The sequence below is a fragment of the Typopeltis vanoorti genome, chromosome 3, assembly GCF_054136105.1.
Source record: "Typopeltis vanoorti isolate ZY-2024b chromosome 3, IOZ_Tvanoo_1.0, whole genome shotgun sequence".
In the NCBI taxonomy this organism is placed as follows: domain Eukaryota; kingdom Metazoa; phylum Arthropoda; class Arachnida; order Uropygi; family Thelyphonidae; genus Typopeltis; species Typopeltis vanoorti.
Window position 1 is genome coordinate 122,178,308 of NC_143551.1, and position 14,377 is coordinate 122,192,684.

Genomic DNA, 14,377 nt, shown 5'->3' on the forward strand with positions numbered 1-14,377 from the left:
ACTTGTTTTAATTCATTTAATATTAATTTATTTTATTTAATAATTTGTCTGGCCCTTGACTCGGAGATAGAATGATAATTTGGCCCCCGAACTAGGAAAGGTTGCCCATGCCTGCATTAAAGGGTCATCAGATAAAATAAACAGAATACCACAGAAATAGAACCTCAAAGAAACCTTTAAACCTCCTGCAAAATTAAAAAGCTTACTCAACTCATCCAATGACCCACTCCCTCCGCTGGCCCACCCTGGAATATACCGTATTTACTGCACCTGTAATCTACCATATGTAGGGGAAACAGGATGCACAATTCCTATCAGACAAAAGGAACATAAACGACACATTAAATATAATAACTATGGTGAAGCTGGCCTTTCCGATCATGCCCTGAACACTTTACATAGAATTCACTGGAAAAGCACAGTTGTTTACATCACACCAAAACATATTATGAACACAAATTTAAGAAAGCCTGTGAGATTCATATCAATCACCTCAATTTGAACAATAATGATAGCCTAAAAATCCCAAGCATATGGAAGGCACATATTCTACCCACGGAACCTTTCTCCCCAAGAATTAACTATAAACAGGACTCTAGATAATCCAGAATCCTAAATCTAATATAACAATTGTAATGTTAAAAATAAGACGTTATTGTAAGAAAACTATCTATAAGAAAGAATGTTTCTCTCATGTTATCTTAAATAAAATTTAGCTTTGATGTAGTTTCTAAATAATTAATTAATTTTTAATTTTATCGCCAGCAAAGGTTGGTCGATTGGTAGAGCCTCTGCTACTAGCTCGCAAAAAGTTAAGCAAGTTTGAGCATGGTTAGTAGTGGGAAATTGTTCGATGCTGTTGGCACACTCTCCCTCGATGAGTCTTTGGACTCCCTGGAGGTGTCACATAATAATAATAATCGTTTTTTTTTTTTTTTCACTAGAGGTCGTGCCAGTAAAATAACCGGTGATCAAAATCATTGTTTCTTTAGCTTACTCTGTGAAATATAACTCGGCTTGTCCTTGTATATTTGTATATACTCCAGATCAGGCGATTTATGTATTTCTTGTCCCTAGGCCTGCAGAAAGTGCCACCCCTCATGACCTGCCCATAGGCAGGTTACGATCCCAACCTCCATTGACTGAAGTTGCCGTTGAATCCCACTTGCTTCACATCTCATAACTTTCTTCTGGGTGGTGTCATTTTTATTTCGGACAAAGTGGAAATTATTTCCCTCCATTCCTCACGAAGACTCTGATAGGCATCATCACGAGCTGACCAACGAGTAGGCGAAGGACGTGTGATTACTTTTGCAGAAGTTTCCAGGTGCTTTCTTAGAACACCCTGCCAATGTGTTGATGTGAAAAATACGGACAAGAATCAGCAGCGCAAGTACCAATTAGAGGCAGAGAATTCCAGTGCACGGTATGAATTCTGCCAATGGATTTATTTCGAGAATTCTTGCTTGCAGTCCTGCGTACTTGCCTGACAAGTTACTAGCATTATCATATGCCTGACCTCTGCAATTTGCTACATCAATTCCATGCTTGTTTAGTGAAGTCAAAACTGCCTCTTGTAACTCTTCAGATTTGTGACTTACATTAGGAATGAAACACAAGAAACGCTCCACAGGAGTTCCATGTTCTTTCACATATCGTGAAGTAACAATGAAGGACAGCTGATCAACATGAGACAAGTCTGGTGTTGAGTCAACACTTATGGAATAGTAGTTAGCTATTTTAAGTTCTTCCATAATAAATTCCGATTCCTTTCTCGCCCATTATTTTAATAAATTCCTCATATGTGGCAAAGGAAAGATAGGAAACGAAACCTTTTCCTTTTTTTTGCGCTTTTTGCAATGTGCTCAGCAAGAAAGGGATCAAATTCACTAATTCCTATTGCCTTTGTGTCAAGTTACCAAAAAAAATACAGTAGCTTTCAGTGCACATGTCTCAGTTTGTATAGTTATGCAGAATCTGATTACATGCCAATATGATTGTAGACTAAACTTACAATGAGGAAAAGAAAAATATTTCTCTACTTGTAAGTAGATGCTACATAAAGGAACATGTTATAATTGCAAAAATGAGAGCCTGGAAATTTTTGCCACCCCTCAAAATTTTCCACTCTAGGCCTATACCTAAATACACCACTGCTCCAGATGATGACCTTAATATGAAGGTTGAAACGTCGGGAAATTTAAATAGTTATTTATAACACCGTTGTAAAGGCCATAATTTCTAAAATGAAGTTATTTGCAGTCAAGAAAGGGGTAAGAGCTAGGTTTTTCTCTCAAAGAGTAGTGAGTGAGTGGAATAGTTTGCCTTTAGGGGTAGTGAGTGCATTTAGTGTGAATGATTTAAGGGAAGGTATGACAGATGGTTTGGGTGATTTATAGCCTCCCTTGATGAGTCCTTGACTCCCAGGAGGTCTCAAATAATAATAATAAATCAAAGTTGCAGTAGTGACCTTTCCCATAATGCATGTCATTATACATGCCTAAAAGGATCTGCTTAGCATTATGGGATACTAAGGCAATTAATATGAAGTCATTAGCCTCTGTATACAAGTAGCCTAGTTATGAAAATACTTCACATGCAAACTTTGTTTGCTTACACTTGGGATAAAGGAATCAACGAGAATATTATTTTTTGGTATTTTTCATTTTTCAAGTGGAAAAATTTTGACCTCTTCAGTTCTTGTATATTGGAAATATATGACTTCTGCATGGCTTCAACCTTTGTATTTATTCTGGGTATGGGTAGTGGCTCTTCCCATAATGCAAAGCACGCACCCAAAAGGATGCGTGCTTTGCATTATGTGATACTAAGGCAATTAATGTGAAATCATTATTTCACATTAATTGCTCTGTATGTAAGTAGCCTATTCATGAAAATACTTCATGTGCAAACTTTATTTGGTTACACTTGGATCAAGGATTAAACAAGAATATAATTTCTTGGCATTTAATTTAATGAATATAGCTGTGTACTATATGGATGGATTGTACTGCAGGCAATTGAATGAGCAAGGGATCTAGAAGTGAGGGGAAATAAGTAATTATAATTCAGAGGATACATTGTGAGAATGATGAGGATTTGTGCATTAATGATCAGATTATTGACAAGTAAAAATAGGTAATTAATATTGTATGAACCATGTTTACATTGCATCTAGCTATTATGCACTCATTTGATTGTTCTTAATTTCTGGAGTGTGTGGACATGAAGAAATTATTATTATTCAGGCCTCCATGGAGTCAAAAGACTCATCGTGGGAGGTCCTTCCTAAGAAACACAAAGTCTATCATACCACTCCTTGAACTCATTGACTGTTCTCGCTCTCACCACTCCATCAGGCAATGCATTCCATGGTTCAACCACTCTTCACCCTCTTGCTCACAGTTTCCTTTCGTAACTTCCAGGGATGGCCTCTTGTCATCACTCCTTCCCGCTGTTCAACCAAGCGAAAGAACTCCCCAGTGTCAACCCTGTAACCACCTCTCAACAGTTTAAAAGTCTCAATCATATCACCTCTCCTTCTTCTATCCACCAAACTCTGCAGTCCACATTCCCTCAGCTGATCCTCATAACTATCATTGTACAGTCCTGAAACCATCTTTGTTATCCGCCTTTGTACCCTTTCCACAGTTAATTTATCCCCTTCAAATCCTGGGGACCAAATCTGAGAACAATAGTCCAAGTGTGGTCTGATCAGGGTCTTATACAACGAAATGATAACTGTTTTATCTCTGCAGGTCAGTGTCCTTCTCATTATTGCAGCAATTCTCTGTTACCTTCACCACCTTTGCAATATGTCCCCTAAATTTCAGGTTTCTATCACTCATCAACCCCCAGATCTCTGGTCTCCCCTACTTCCTTCAGTATAACTCCTCCCATGGAGTATGCAGTGTCCCATCGATGTTTCCCAAACCTCAAGACCTTACATTTTGCTGCATTAAACTGAAACCCCCATTCATTTGCCCATCTATCTAGCTTATTCAAATCCTCTTGCAGGGCTGCCACATCTGCACTATTACTAATAATCCTTCCCATCTTTGCATCATCTGCAAATAACTGAATATCTCCTTGCAATCCACTGACAATGTCATTGATATAAAGGTTAAACATTATAGGTCCCAGTACTGTGGGAGCCCTGTGGAACCCCACTTGTAACCCTCTGCTTCCTTGAAACTGTCCCACCATATACAACTCTCTGATACCTATCGGACAGCCAATCCTGAATCCAGACCCATGTGCTCCACTTAAATATCAGCTTATCATGTGGCACCCTGTCAAATGCCTTCACTAAGTCTAAGAAAATGGCAGTATGTGCCTTTCCCTCATCTAATGCTCTTGTAACTTTATCATAAAAGGCTAGCATATTGCTAAAACAAGAGCACCCCTTCACAAATCCATGTTCCCTCTTGTTCCCTCTATTACATGTTGCCTAAGACATTTGTCCCTCAAGAATTCTAGAAATTCCATTCCCTTATTGTTACATGCATCTTCCTCTCCCCAATTTATACTTCTGTAGTTAAAATCTCCTATAACAATCATTCTTCTTGCTCTTGCCAAACTCAACTGTCTAAACATTTCCTGGTCCTCACCCTTTGTACTCCTGGGTCTGTAGCAACACTAAATATCCTGTCTTGCCCACCTCTACCTCACACCATGTGCTTTCAAAATCATTAGTGTCACTGCCTTCCAAAGTCTTCACTCATAGAGGACATAGGTCGTCACTTATCATAAGCACTACTCCACCACCACGCTTTTCCTTCCTATCCTGCCGAAAAATGCTGTACCCAGCGACTTCTATTCCTGTTATTATATCCTCTTCTGTCAACCATGTCTCAGTGATCCCAATAATTTTTGGCCATGCTGATGCTATCTGCGCCACCAATTCCTCTCCCTTATTCCGGATACTCCTGGCATTAGTATATAGCATATAAATGCCGTTGTTTCTATACCCAGCATTATCCCCCTCCAGACTCCACTGGGCTCAGTGTTACCTGATGTCATCCCCCCTTCTCCCAAGTACTCATTCCCACAAGAGGCCATCCTTGCTACCATCCTCCCTGTGGCACACTGACTTTTTCAGAACAGCAATCTCTCCAGATGCCTACGTCCTTCCTCATTCAAATGGAAGTGGTCTCTTGCATACAATTCCTCTCTGTCCTCAAACGCACTCCAAGCATCCACATATTCCAGTCCTCTCTTGTCACACATTCTAGCTATTATGTCATTCAATATTACCGCTTTTCTGCTCATTTCGTCATTATCATACATAGGCAACACACACACACTATCTTTCCTCTCTGTGTCTTCTTTCGTACTACCTCAAGCAAGAATCTCATATCTCTCACTGTCCTATTTACACCACCACCACTCAAGTCATTTGTTCCCACCATCACAATCATCTCATCCACCCTTTTACCTCTCTTAACTGCCAAAGCCACCCTTTCTATCGTTCCTCCTGGCAAACACTCCTCACGCATCCTATCTTGAACACCACGGATCATTGAGTCCCCATACGTTATATCTCTTACCATTCCCTCTCTCCTGTTGTTTCCATTTTCTCCTCTTCTTTCATTCCCTCTCTCCTACTGTTTCCTGAGAAGTGTCAGTTTCAAATATAATGAAAATAATATCAGCATTGGAATGTTAGCTATGGAGACAGAATGAAGGAATGAATGTGGCTAATGTAATTTATGTGTATAAATAAGGTAAAATTAGAGCAGGTAATAATAGGAGCAATAATTTTTGCACGAAGAGTGTTCCAAATACACAAAGATTAAATTAACCTTAAATGTTAAATATATAACTGCATACCAAGAGTTAAGTGAATAGAGCAGGATTGAGGTGGATTAATCAATTAGTGAAATCATCAAGCAAGCAGTGTTGGAAAAGATGCTGTGAAGGAGGTATAGGACAGTTCATAAAACTGGTGCATGAAGAATATAAACTGCAGGCCGGAAAGGTGACAAGCATGATAAAAACAAGAAAAGTAGAATATGAGAGCAGACTAGCAAGTCAAGTCAAAGATAATCCAAGAATTCCCTTGAATTCCTGTGCTATTTGGCAAGTAAGAGGAAAAATAATTATGGAAAGGTAATGCTTGTGGGTAGTTATGGTTACAAAGAGGCCACAGCAAAGGATCTAATTGAGTTGTTTAATGAGTACTTTATTACCATGTTGGTGTAAATGGTGTTGTGTAACATGCAGAAGGGAAGCAAATATTAGAGGTGAAAAATGTTGAGAGTTTATTTTTCACTTGGTTAGACTATAATAAGTTTAGTTTAATCCTTTATCCAAGTGTGAGCAAACAAAGTTTGTGCCTGAAAGTATCTTCAGGACTGCGGTAAGGTAGTGCAACACTAGGCAATTGCAAAGGTGGAGAAAGCTCTTATTACTCCTATCTCAGTATCTCCCATAATGCAAAGCACATCTCCTTGTGGATATGTGTAATGCTATGCATTAAGGCAAGGGCCACTACCCATACCGGTTTCGACCTTTATTGAGGTCTCGTCAGTGGGAGCCAGGACCTATAGGTTTGAATGACCTCTCATTACTTCTGCCTTTGTATCTCCACTCCTGTGCCTGGCTCCCACTGACGAGACCTCAGTAAAGGTCGAAACCGGCAAGGGTAGTGGCCCTTGCCTTAATGCATAGCATTACACATATCCGCAAGGAGACGTGCTTTGCATTATGGGAGATACTGAGATATGAGTAATAAGAGCTTTCTCCATCTTTGCAACGAATTGCCTGCTGTTGCACTACCTTGCCCCAGTCTTGAAGATACTTTCAGGCACAAACTTTGTTTGCTCACACTTGGATAAAGGATTAAACTAAACTTATTATAGAGGATAAAGGATTAAACTAAACTTATTATTATATATGTGCAATTACTTTTTTTTTTAATAGTCCTTGTATAAAAAAGGACTATTAAAAAAAAAAATTAATTGCACACAACATATACCAGAACTTCAACATCAGTACATATAAACAAAGTAATGAAAAAAACAACAACAACAACCATTATACCAGAATGATATAATGGTCTGGTCTCAATACCAGAAATTAAATGAAGATTTGCTCAACCACAGATATTTGTGTTTGTATCACACAAATCGTACAACTTATTTTTAAGGAAAATGCAAAAGAGTTAGCTATATCCTTGACCTGATTATTTAATGCAAGTCTTGCAGTGTGGAAGGTGCCTAAGGAATGGAAAGAAGGTAAAATAGTACCAATCCACAAGCGTGGTTGTAGGACAGAATTTTCGAATTATAGACCAGTCTACATATCTGCAGTTGAGAAAAAAGTATTGGAGAAACTTTTTAGGAATAGAATACAATATTGGTTGATGGACAAGGGATTCTCATGATGGTCAGCATGGGTTTGTGAAGGTCATGTCTTGTTTTAGCAATCTGTTTACATTTTATGATAAGGTGATGCTGTGTTGGATAAGTAATATTCTTAGACTTTTGCAAAGGCATTTGATAGATTACCACATGTCATGTTAGTGTGTAAGCTGCAGAAGATTGAATTAGATAACAAATGGTTAAATGGATTGAAGATTATCTTTCAGAATGATACCAGCACAATGAGGCAGTGTCTCAGAAAAGGAGGGTGACCAGTGGCTTGCCTCATAGTTCTGTTCTTGTATCCTCTGTTTTACCTATTTGTTAATGACTGAGGATCTGTAAATGTTTTTTGATGACACAAAGTTAAGTAGAATTATTAGGAGTATTGCTGATATTAATTCTATATAGGAAGATTTGAATAGACTTTTAGCTTGGACAAATGAATGGGGTTGTATTTTTAAAATTAACAAATGTGAAGTGGTACACTTTGAATGTAGAGATATAATGATGCATACTATATTGGAAGAGCTGTACTTCTGAAGATGGATGGAATTCAGGATCTTGGGACAGTGAACTAAAGTTGTAAGGGCCCATTGCGAGTGTTGCGAAAACTTCATATTGTATTGCTGCTGTGATAACTACATTGACATGAACAGATGATGGGTGATGCTTCTGTATAGGTCATTGGTCAGACCACACATGGACAGATGCTCAAATTTGGTCACCTAGTTTTTATTGTGATGTGGAAACACTAGATAAGATCCAGAGACAAAAAGCCAAAGTGATATTGCAGCTCTGGAGTGTTAGTTATGCAAAGCATTTGAGAGAATGTAGATTGCAGAGTTTAGTGGAGAGGAAGAAAAGAGGTGATGGGAAGATGAGTCTTTGACTCCATGAGGTCTTGGGAAATAATAATAATAATAAAGAACTTAAAGGTTGTTAAAGGATTTCATCAGATTAATACAGAAGAGATTATAAAAGAATGGGAAGAACAAGAGGTCTTCCCTGAAGTTGTGTAAGGATGTAGTCTAGAAGGACATGAGGATTTGATTTTTTAGATTGGTTGGCGAGTGGATCGAATTGCTGTAGTGCTTTGTGAATGCTGGGTGCGTAAATCATTTCAAAATTTAATATGATAGACATTTTGCTAGTTAAGTGGGCCTCCCATGATGACTACTGACTCCATGGAGGTTGCTGTAATAATAATAAGTTACGAGAAAGTATTGTATAATGGCAACTAGGTGGACATTGAGTTTTGTATATACATGGAAATCATGTGCATTGATAATAAAATGTTTACAGACACAATATTGTGTGAAATTTAAGTATTCTAATTTCCTTTTATATTTTTTCCTTCTTCCTATAGGGCTGTTATTTAGTTGTGATAAAGAATTGGAGGATATCAAGTCAGAAGATGAGATGTAAATGAAAATGTCAATTAAGCAGAAGATATATATAATTAGGGCAAGATAATCATGAACTGATAGAATTATACTGATTATATATGTATGATTTTTTTTTTTTCATGCCAGAAAAGAATTGATAGATTTACTTTTTTTTTTTTTTTTGTGGGTGGGATTTGTATTAAAAAAAATCGACTTAGTAGCATAAATGGAAGCATGGTTACCTCGTGTCATTCAGTTTCTTATAAAACTGACACATCATTGCTGATTTTAAGAGAAGTACATCATTATTCTGAGATTGGTTTGTTTGGTTTTTAATTATTTTTAAAATATTTTATCGCCTGAGTTTTTTCAGCAAGTTTTGTTGCATGGTTACAAGTTAAATTATACTAAATAGGCCTGTGTAGCCCTGTGGAAGTAGTGGTTGTTTCCATTGTGCTAGGCTCCTCAAAGAAAGGTATTAATTCACATCTAGTTGCTGACTAGAACTTTTTCTAACCCTTTCTTCGACTAGTTCATGAGTGTTAGTCGATCTATTGAATAGGCAAGCAGGTTTTTTTCTCCTGGAAACTCAGGTTTTTCATCCCATAAACTCAAGAAAATCAACTGTAAATACTACACCACTTCAGACAACAAATATATTGTATTAAGGTCAGGGACCATGAAATGGTAGCACCTGTCATCTGTCTCTTCACTAAATGTCATTTATAATCATAGTCTTGGGCCAGCTATCTCTGATTAGCTGGTGGAGATTGAATTGCCTCTTCAGTTTCCTGAAGTTAGATAGAGCTAAAATGGTCTTACCTACTTCCTATAGGGGAATAAACAGTATTAATGGATTTATTTATCATACTAGATGAGAAATTATATTCTTTAATCCTTTACTCAATCACGAGCAAATGGTTTGCATATAGAGTAACTTCACAGTTAAGCTACTTGCAATGACTTTACATCAAATTGCCTAGTATCCAATAATGCAAAGCACACTTCCTTTGAGATGTGTGTATTGCTATGCATTTGTGGGAAAGGTCACCCAGATAATTTCCTACCTTTATCGAGGTTTCATCAGTGGGAACTTGATCTGTGGGATGTGTGAGACCTTGATAAAGATTGAAATCAGTCTGAGTAGTAGTCTTTCCCATAATTTATAACAGTGTCCATATTAGGAAAGAAGTGTGCTATTCATTATAGGATACTAGGACAATTTGATGTAAAGTCATCTGCCTTCATATATAAGTAGCCTAATTATAAAGATATATCATGAAAAACTTTGTTTGCTCATGTTTCAGTAACGAATTAAAAAACAAGAATGTAATTTTTTTGGCTTATTATAATTTATTAAGTTTTTATATAAGGTTTCATATAGTAAGGTATGAATGATTAGAAACTCATCAGCATACTATACAAATTAATGCAGGTAAACCTGTGGGTCTTGTTTTAAACTAGGAAAAGACTGAATATATGTGCATTTCCAGGACCTATCATAACATCAAGATTGATCCATCTTGGTTGTTGGTAATTATATTCCTAGCAATTGGAAGAGCCAATGTTAACAGTTACAGTGTTATGCATCATGAGATAAAGGAGAAAATTGAGAATGCTAGTGATGGATATTTTGCAATCTTACAACTCCTAAAATCTATAATATTATCAAGAAAATTCAAAGCAAATCTATATAAGTTGTCTGTGCTCAATCTTATCCTATAGTTGTGAGGCTTAATCAACAACAGAAATATAGAAAACTTATTACATTTGTAAGAAAATTGAGAAAAATTATGGATCATCTTGTAATCAAAATACTGGATTGTGTGAATGAAGACATAATGAGGAATTGGCAAATGATTCGAATGGTTTGGCCACATTTGGACAGCAGATGAGTACATTCAAATACAAGAAAACCTCGCTAACAAATTCGATATGTGCGAAAATCAGTTAACACGATTGAGTGAAATGATACTAAGTGCTTTAAGTGAGTGATTAATCAGTTAACGTGATTTTTTTACGTTTTATGTTGCAAAATTTTACCTTACGTGAAATTTTTTGTTGCCAATCTGCAGCGAGCAGCAGGACTTGTCAATGTAGTGGCTGGCGACATTCAGCAGTTGACTCAAAGCTATCTTTGCAAGCGCACATGCAAACTCTGTTCTCTTGTTCAATCACTTTTCTTTCATTTTGCTATAATTTAGATACCTATAAGGCATTATTATATTCAACCCCTGATATGGAAAAGAGAAAGACTGATAAAGAAAGCAGCAGTAATAAAAAGAGAAGAAATGTAATTACACTAGAGGAAAAGCTGAAAAACTTGCTCGATTCCCATTCAGAACAGTTAAGCGAGAATGATATCCTTCAACTAGAAGAACAGAGTGCATATGGAGAAGATGATGAGGAATGCAAACAACAAGAGAATGTTATGACTAAGAAGCCAACTGCAAAAGAACTTAAGCTATTTTTTTTCAATCACATTGAGTATGCTAAGGAAATTTTGTTTGATGCTAATCCTGATATGGAATGAAACTTTGAAGCCTGCAGAAATCTTGTAAAGCGATCGTCAGCTATCACAAATTTCATGACAAGATGAAAAAGTCGAGCACTATTCAAACATCTTTACTTAATTTTTTTGTCAAAAAAAGTAGCTCAATCAAATGTTTAGACATCAAATAAAAAATTAAGCAATTGATTTTTATTAACTGATGATTTTATGCTTTCATATAGCTTATAATTTTTTTTTTATGTTCTCTGGATACATAGTATTCAGAGAACATTTTTCTGTTTTTCAGTATGAGTAAACTCAACCAACAAGTGAAATGAGATTTATGAGAAGAACTGCAAAATACACATTATTAGATCAAAAAAGGAACGAAGACATTTTAAAAGAACTAAAAACAAAATCAATAGAAGGAAAACTAAAAAATTATAAACAAAATTGGATTGAACATGTAAACCGAATGGCCAACACCTGACATCCTAAACAAATACTAAAATATAAGCCAGTTGGAAAGATAAGGCAGGGTAGACCTCAAAAAAGGATATTAGATGGATAATGAGACCGAAACAGACCAATATGGTCTATACCCGTAATTAGTGTTATGATGATAATTATTTTTATTGTTTATTGTATTTGCTTAACGTGATTTTGCTTAGCACGCATTAATTGATGGAATAATTAATTGTGTTAAGCAGGGTCTTCCTGTATGCAAAATTACAAATATAAGTACATGCAAAATTGACAAGAAAAGATCTTCAAGAAGATGCAAACAAGATGAAATGATTAATGTAGTATTGAAAGACCTGGATGATCCTAAATGCAGAGTTGGTTAGAAAAACATAGAGAAACCTGATGTCAACATTAGATCTAAACGGTCCATTAAAATGTTAAAGAAGAAGAGTTAAATAATGAACAAGTTATTTTGAGTTGAGAATTTTGGTATAACTTTACAGTTGTAATTAACATCAATTCCAATGAATATTGGCAGTCCATTATTTGTGAGTTTTTTCCCTAAGATTTTACCAACCCAAATGTTTTCCTCAGTATGAATGCAATCCAAATATTTTTAAAAAAACTTCTCTTATTATAAAAGAACTGTTTTATTTTCATTACTTAATGCAGTAGAGATTTCATTACATTGTTCATGTGGAGTATTGATAGCTCTGCACTTTATATTGCATTTAATTAGAGTATTTAACATTAGTTCAATCATTAGTCAGAGGTAACGAACTCAGTATATTACCCAGTTGGTATTCATGGTATACCTAATTATCCAGTAAACATTCTCAGTTTATTACATTCTTGTCCATTAGGTGTTCATGGTCTAAACTATATATCTAGAGAATATTTTTCTGTTTTTCAATATGAGTATAAACTCAACCAAAAGTTTCAGCCAATTTCAATATTTTTTTAGGAATACTGTAAAATTACTAGCATACTAATATTGCTATATCTATGCTAGAGGACATACAAACACTAGTTATTATTTTTTATTTTTTAAATTTATCGTGTTACTCAAGTTAACATTGGAGAATACAATGTAACGTAGCATGCATTTGTAATTCCTTAAGCTTGTCTGTTTGAATAATACAACATAACCATATATATAACTGTATGAAAATAAAACATGATTTCAATTTTTTATTACCATAGAATCAGCATTACATATGTAACTCAAGATGGTCATAGAATACCAGTAAAAGGAAAGCTTGGTGATAATTTAATGCGTCTTGGTCAGCAGTATGACGTAGACATAGAAGGTATTTATTGCTGTTTTACACCAAATACATCATCTATTGCTATAAATTTTCCAAGAGTTATTGATTGACACTCTGTAGACTTATACTAAGAAGGGGAACTAACAAACTAAAAATATATGCATGATATTAAATGAGAAATACATTTATAGTATTTCCAGTCTAAATATTAAATTATGTTATTAAATATTAAATTCTGGTTTGATTTTTGAATCTGAAGGGTTACTCAGGGTTTAAACTAGACAATTAGCTTCAACCATAAGGTGTAAAATATTTGCATATCCAGCAGTTCAGAAAACCAACTAGGACTCTGTCTGACCTTAAGTCCAATTCCCCAGAAATCTTGACTGATTAAGACTTTTAATCTTGCCCTCTTCTAGTGTCATTTAGTTACTGATGATCAAGTTGATCATCAAAACCAAAATTGTCTTATCAAACCTCACAAATTTGGCCTTGCACAACATGGAATTGAAAATGCTAATCCCAGGATCCAGTGGCAAAATAGTAAGTAGTTACATAGATCCATATATAAACATGAATGTTATATAAAGAAAGTGCTGAAGCCCTACTTCATAGACCTAATCTCAATCAGAATGACTGCCTCATTATACCAAAAGTTTGGGAAATTGTTAGCCTCAGTTGTATTAAATAAATTTTTTCTCTTATATATATTTTATTTTTAATTGATTTTAATTTCAGCTTAATAGTTTTAATCCATGAACACACAACTGTATACCTAGAGGGATTCCAATTTAAGCATGCACTCATTCTTATTCGCTGTTTTACTGATGATGTCTTACAATACATGAGATGAAATATTTACATAATAAATTTATTTTACTGTGACATACATGCTATTCTATAGTTAGTTGACCAAATTGTATTCTGTGTTACCTAAAACTTAAAATGTTTATTATGGTGGTACAGCATGTTAAATTATTCCAATAATGTGGAAAGTACAAATTAGGGAATCACCCAGTAGAGTTCTCATTTTTTATCAAGGAACCAGTGAAGAGTGAAAAGCCAACTATTAGAATAATTTCATCCTCAGCAGAAATGAAAACGAAGCAGAGGATCTGCACAAACTGCATGTCAGTGATTGGTATTACCAAGAGAAAAATGATCAGCTGAGTTTGCTTCTGAGCAATAACCATAAGATGATTTATTCAGCCAGTAAGAAAAAGGAAGGAATATATATAGTGTTTAATATCAAATATAAATACAAGGTACATCCAGTAACTAAGTGTTCCAGTTGTGTGTACTGGTAATCAAAGCTGCAGGAGTGGGGATGTGCCCAAGTAGAGATGTTGCAGAAATCGAGAAGTATAGGATGGACATATTATTTCTTAGCTTGTGTTTATA

The 14,377-nt window shown here is 35.5% G+C and overlaps 1 protein-coding gene across 1 annotated transcript in view; it reads left to right on the forward strand.

The window, feature by feature from the left end:
* Positions 1 to 14,377, forward strand: part of Fdx1 (Adrenodoxin-like protein 1, mitochondrial Ferredoxin 1) — a 78,354-nt gene that overhangs the window by 19,794 nt on the left and 44,183 nt on the right. The window contains exons 2-3 of the mRNA XM_090415950.1: positions 8,734 to 8,788; positions 12,912 to 13,018. Of these exons, the coding sequence (XP_090272076.1) occupies positions 8,734 to 8,788; positions 12,912 to 13,018 (162 nt within the window). The remainder of the gene's footprint in view (positions 1 to 8,733; positions 8,789 to 12,911; positions 13,019 to 14,377) is intronic.